Here is a 6,677-nt window from a genome sequence, read left to right as displayed (position 1 = left end):
GAAAAAGAGAAGAATATATTTTGAGAGTTTATTTGAGGAGAGATCTGATCGGATAAGGATGGTGAGATTAAGGTGGGACTGAATCTTTGAATTTCATAATATAACATGATTGCAACACTATTTTTTATGCATACATTTTATGATTTCTTTGTCTTTGAAATCAGATTATGTGCAGTTTTGAAAGAAAATTGATGGAAGCACAATGTTAAATCACAATTTCATAATTTATTAGTGAATGCATCCTTCTTTTCCATCACTTCATGTGCTGTTCATCAGTGATGGGGGGGGAGGGTCTTAAAAAGTGTTGGCAAAGTGTTGGCAATGACAGATCCTGTGAAGATGTTGTTTTAGCTCTCCACAGTGCAAAAACTTCTACTTCTACTTCAGACTACCTTGCTAGTTTTAAGAATTCTAGTCAAGACAGGTTTTTCTCATCACATGGACAAAGCTATTTTTGCTTTGATGAAGACACTTTTGACTAGATTTATGGAATACTATGTTTATTTTTAGAGGGGCTGTTTTTGCAGTGCAGTTTAGTTTCCAGCCTCCGGTCTCCAATTTTTGGTGGAACCCAGAATTTCAATTGCTGCCTCTTGTTTTACATTTTCTCCCTGGAATTTCTGTTTTCCCCACTTTTCCTCAGTCTCCTACTTCTACTGGTCCTCTGGCTCTCCTGTTCAGCCTCCTCAACGCTGCTGGGATGGGTGGAGTCTCCGGGGTATCCCAGGGGATACCCATCTCATGCCAGCTTAAACTGGTCACGGTGTGCCCCCGCTGGTCACACGCTCTCCATGAGGCTCATCCACCTTGACCTTGAGGACAGCCAAAACTGTAAAAACGATGCTGTGAAGGTCAGAGTACAAAAACATTTACAGCACTCTAAGGAGTTCAAGTTTCTAAGTATTGAAATATATGTCAGAAAATGACTTCCTCTCTCACACTTAAACCTAGGTCTTCTCAAATGGAAACCTAATTTATGTTTTGTGTGGGAAAAGAGAAGCAGAGGAACTTGAGTCCACAGTGAATCCCATGCTCATTTCTTTCCCGGGTGGCTGCCTTAAGCTTTTGTTCAACTCTGATTACTCAAACATCAAGAGGCACACTGGCTTCAGAGGGTTCTACAGCATCCAAGGTGAGTTTGAGGGTGAAAAAAAGTAAGTGCAATTCCATCTTGAAATGTTTTGAGATAATCAGTATAAATCGTTGGTAATATGTTATAAAATGTGATAACTAGCACCCAAGATTCCTTGACGTCAATTGAATATCTTCTGTGCCATGCTTTTCCGTCTCTAACCTTAAATGAACTTCCTCTGTTAGACTTTGATGAGTGTATGGGCGACCCAGACAACAGATGCACCCAGTTTTGTCACAATTTCATTGGAGGGTACAGATGCTCCTGTCACCATGGTTACCACCTCGCCAAGGACAAACACACTTGCTCTGGTAAAAATGAATCCTTTGACCAGTAAACAGTGTACAGAATGATGAAGGGTTGGCTTTTCAAGTAGGACAGAGGAGGATAAATCACGGAAGAGAAACAATACCAAAACATGAAGTGAAAAATGGTAGAAAAGAGGAAGCAGAAGTGGCTAAAGGGGATGGGGGGAGTTTGAAATCTGTATTTATGTTAATTCAAATCTTGTCTCAAACATAGTGAGCTGCAACAAGGATCTGATGGGGTTGAACAGAGGTGACATATCCAGTCCCGCCTGGCCCCGTTCGTATGCAGAGAACGCCAACTGTCGGTACAGCCTGTCTGTGGAGGAGCACCTCCAGCTGGAGCTGCACTTCAACGAGGTTTTCGATGTGGAACAAAGTCCTGACGGACAATGCATAGATGCACTGACGGTGAGAGATGAGTCAGAATCATCAGCTACATCAGTCATTTTTTTTACTTTATTCATCTGAAAAAAAAGTAAGAACAGGAAGTTGAACAGTGTTGAAATATTGGATTTTACAATTAGTTCTAAATTCTTGCGTAATTTAGTTTATCTCAGTGCTGCTCATTTGGGTATTTTTTTTGTGCATGTCGTGTCACTAGTTTTGGTGGTTTACATTATACTAAATTAATTCATTTTTCTTTTTTTTTAACACTAAGCTACAGAATTACATCAAAATATAAAACATTAAGCCGATATTTGCAAATTAATCCTGGGTGAAACACAAACTACTTATTTGTATACCTCAAAGAGAGTATAGCTTTTCATGACCTTTGAATAATAATAATGGTAATGATAACAGTTTGGAGACATCTGGTAGTGTTTCTCCATTCCTCTGGATCCACTCCAAAACACCAACATCGCTAAATACACTCATTGGTCCCTTCATTAGGTACATCTAGGTAGTACCATGTTGGACCCCCTTTTTTCCTTAATTGCTTTACTGACATGTGTTGTGTTGGTTGGTTTGGCAGATCGAGACCCAATCTGGGATTCTGGGACCATTCTGTGGCCAAACTCCTCCCCCGTCTCCCCTGCCCACTCACTCGAATAACATTAAAATCGTCTTCACCTCCGACAGCTTTGGCACCAACAAAGGCTTCAGCCTCAACTTCAAGACCAGAGGTACTGCAGCCAACTGCTTACACACTGGACAAGGACATTTGTTAAGATGTTTGTTAGAGATAATTATAATTATTGTGCTTGTATGTTAACTGCAGACAAGGTCTGTAGAGCATCCGTGACCTCCAACTCCCGTGTGACTCCAGAGAAAAAGGAATACAATCGTGGCGAGACAGTGATAGTAACTTGTGATGCTGGTTATTTAGTGAACATTGTGAGTGCACAAAGAACAGGAATTGTATCCTTTAATTTGATATTTTATGCTTCTATTTAATCAAACTCTCCTTATGCTAAGACTAAGCCAAACACAGAGGACCTGCCACTGCAGTATGAGACAACCTGCCAGAGCTCAGGCACATGGTCTCCCAGTCACACCTGTGAACGTAAGTCTGACTAGCTTCATATTTTAAGAATTTTTCACAGGTTTTGTATGTAACTGTTAATACTCCCTTCTTATGATGTTTTCTCATTAACAGTTGTGGATTGTGGTTTGCCTGAGATCAACGATGACAGTATCCTCCAGCTAAAGATGTCAGCTAACCAAAAAACTCAGTATAAGGACCAGATCCAATTTCACTGCCCTTCTGATTATTATGTATTGGAAGGAGATGGTAATTAAAAGAATATTTCATACCTCCCTCCTCTGGTTTAATGTGTTATCCATTTGTTTTTAACTGTGTGCTTTCGTCAATCTTTCAGACACATATAACTGCAGTGCCAGTGGGGAATGGGTGTCATCCAAGGACAAGTCAGAGATGCCAAAATGCACAGAAGGTAAGATACTGTATTTTAAATGTATTTATTCATTTTATTTGTCCATATTATTGTTAATTTATTCTGGAGATTTGACTTCATCCTTGACTTTTGTGTGTTGATTCAGTGTGTGGGATGCTTGAAAATTACACACCAAGTGCAGGCAGAATTTTGGGAGGTAAAAATGCAAAACTGGGAGAAACACCATGGCAACTTCTGATAAAAGATCCAAAAAGAGGAGGAGCATCACTGATAAATGACCGATGGGCTGTCACAGCAGCTCATGTTGTCGACGGCCTTGAGGAAATCACCTTAAACCTTTATGGTGGACTGGTAGATGGAATGAAGTCATCTGATCCGGGTGTATCTGTCCTCAACAGTGAGAAGATCATTATTCATCCTGACTACGAGAGGGGGATACCCCTTGCTAAACAACGAACAAATTATGATAATGATATTGCTCTTATTAAAATGACCTCCAGAGTGAAGTTTGGCCCAAACCTGCAACCCATTTGTCTGCCAGAGGGGGACAGAGGTGTGATTGAAAATCTGCAAGGAACTGTGTCAGGCTGGGGTTGGATAGAGAGGAAGGGAAAGCCAAAGATGGATTCTTCACAAAAGGGACATATGGCACGCCTCTTAAAATATGCTCATATTTCAGTTTACTCTCAAGCTGAATGTATGGACACACCCATCACATCAACTGGAATAGCCATGTCTTTTACTGATAACATGTTCTGTGCAGGAGCACCAGGGAAAGACAGTTGCGCCGGAGACAGTGGAGGTCCCCTTGTTGTGCCAGGGCTGTCAACAAGTGCAGGTCCTTATTATTTGAATGGCATTGTGTCTTGGGGAGCCCCCTGTATGGATCAACAGAACAACAACAAGGGTTATTACACCAAGGTGGAGAATTATGTAAGATGGATTAAAGAGAAAATTCAGATGGAAGAACAACTTGAGAAAAAAATAAGGGCATAAACGCTTTGCTACTAATCACAATAACAAAATCCATGAAAGAACTGATGCAGATTTACAACTAACAATGCTTGTGAAGACAAACATGATAAATTCATAATTCACTTTTCCATTAAAGATGACATTTTCCAATCATGTGCACAACATGCCTTTATTAATGAAACACATTTTCCTGGAGGTGTTCTCGCTGTTCTGGTCTAAAGGAAATACAGCCATATACTGTTTATGAACACTTTTTAATGAATGCTGTAACTATTTGAAATGTCTCCCACTATCACTTCTGCATATGCATAACATACGTATAATAAAGCACACATTTGTGACCAAAACAAAATTCTGAAAATGTTTTTTATTTAGTCACAGACAGGTTATTGTTGTCATATAGAAACAGTTTCTTGATGAAATAAATATATGGGTCAATGACATGACGCCTATATTTTCTGAAAAACAGATTTTTTTTCAATTCAAAAAAGGTTTAAATGGATAAGAAAATACCATATATATGACCTACCTGTCCCACATATGGACTCACTTGAATTTTACAAAAAATACTAGTTATTTGGGATTTTGTTGTAGTTTTAAGCGTCAAAATGTCATGTGGTGCGACCATCCGACCATGACTCTTTTGAAAACCTTTTTTGAAATCACTCTATAAGTTTTTAAATCAATCTTCTGCCCTATCTGGCATGATTTCAGAACTGTCTTGTAGTTTGACCGATGACGTCCATTTTATGAAATATCATGTGGCGCGACCATTAAAAAAACAACCATTTTTGTATAATACGGACAACTTGTAAAAAAAAGATGTCAAGATGTTAAGGAAATTCATTTATTTTAATATGAATCATGGTTGCACCACATGACCTTTTTTTAAGGCTAGTGCCAACTCATCTTGACAAAAAAACTCAAAAAATTGACCTGTTGAAAATCCTTATTCGTCATTGACCCACATACAAATATAAATAAAAAATAAAGTGTAAATGTGTTTTAAACATATTGCTTTTATGATTGAAATGAAAAAAAAAAAATCATACCACACTCATAATACATAATAAATAATACACAGCATAATTAAGGGCAAGGAAATGAAGACTATAACATTTTAAATATCTTAATTTTTCAACACAACATTTTGGACTAATATTGGCTGAAATACGAAATTGTAGAATATGAATATGAAATGAAATTGGTTGGAAACTAAATACAGAGATGATTAAGTTTTATTGAGGTAATTAGGCTTTTAGTTTGAAATAAAACACCAGAACCCCATGATATTGCAGGTATAACATAATATATGGCATCAAAAAAAAGAAAAAGATAGAAAAAAAATAAAACATAAAGAAAAAAGTAAGGGAGAAGGTCTGGCTATGCTACGGTAATTTACTGTAATTTACTCAGAATATTAACGGATATAGTGCAAATAGGAATTGCCAAAAGCTGCTTCACCACACTTTGAAATATTAGCTTTTTTTTAAATGCAATGTTGAATATTTTAACTATAAAAATTTGTAAGTGGAACGAGCAAGTTCAACAATAATGCTCAGCAATACTTCCTTTTGACGTCTCAAAGCCGCAGGATTGTGGGAATTGTAGTTGCAAAATACTAAAGGACTATTTAAGATGAATTACTAGTGTGCACAGAGACTCCAGATTCATCAACAGGAGAAATGTTCAAATGTGGTCTCAGTTGGATGTTGATTTGGGGACAAAATACACAGTTCAAAGTATTAAAAAAAGATCTGCATAATACTCTGACTTTTCACATTTCTCAACCTGGACAACAGGTTGCTTTACATGCTATTCTGATATGCAAACGTTTTACCAGCATGTCTAGTCTTAGGGTGCGTCCCAATACTCCCCCTCGCCCTCCTTTTCTTCCCTAACCCTAACTTTTGCGCGTTCCCGTGAAGGTAGTGGTGTCCCAATTCCTCTTTTCACCTAGGGGGAGGGGGCATAACGAGGGCTAGGGGCTGAGAATAGCCCCTTCAAATCGAGGGATTTCAGATGCTGACTTGGCGAGCGAGGGGGTATGAAGATTTCCCAGAATGCTTTTCGTCGTCATTTGCGGACTGAATCAAAAAAAAAAACATGGAGGACATTTCTGGTTTTTTTGGGAGTAAAATCAATATTTTGAGTTAGTTTCTGCATAAAAATGCATTTTGATTACATTTCTCGGCGCAAACCGATATTTTACTTTCATAATATTCACTCAGTGAATGTACATCATCCCTTTTTTGTCCGTTGTTCGCTAAGATCGCGCCGGAATATGGTTACGTAAGCTACGTAAGCTACGCCGTAGGTTCCGTAAGCTACGCCGTCTATTTAAAGCTCGCCGACCGAGGAAAACATGCTTTACAGACTCGTCTCGATTTTGAGCAAGCAAGCATT

General features: G+C 38.4%; 1 protein-coding gene across 1 annotated transcript; it reads left to right on the top strand.

Annotated features, from left to right (window-relative positions):
* The first annotated feature begins 6 nt into the window (after positions 1-6).
* c1s.2 (complement component 1, s subcomponent .2) lies at positions 7-4,614 on the top strand. Its single transcript, XM_061717087.1, has 11 exons — positions 7-72; positions 644-851; positions 952-1,132; positions 1,318-1,443; positions 1,655-1,848; positions 2,414-2,564; positions 2,660-2,775; positions 2,857-2,944; positions 3,038-3,172; positions 3,261-3,335; positions 3,442-4,614. The coding sequence occupies exons 1-11, from the start codon at positions 59-61 to the stop codon at positions 4,290-4,292; spliced, it is 2,139 nt and encodes a 712-aa protein (XP_061573071.1). The 5' UTR covers positions 7-58; the 3' UTR covers positions 4,293-4,614.
* Positions 4,615-6,677: the final 2,063 nt, after the last annotated feature.

The sequence above is a fragment of the Cololabis saira genome, chromosome 3 (assembly GCF_033807715.1).
Source record: "Cololabis saira isolate AMF1-May2022 chromosome 3, fColSai1.1, whole genome shotgun sequence".
Taxonomy (NCBI): Eukaryota; Metazoa; Chordata; class Actinopteri; order Beloniformes; family Belonidae; genus Cololabis; species Cololabis saira.
The sequence above is the reverse complement of the archived record's forward strand: the minus strand, read 5'-3'. Positions and strand labels throughout refer to the sequence as shown.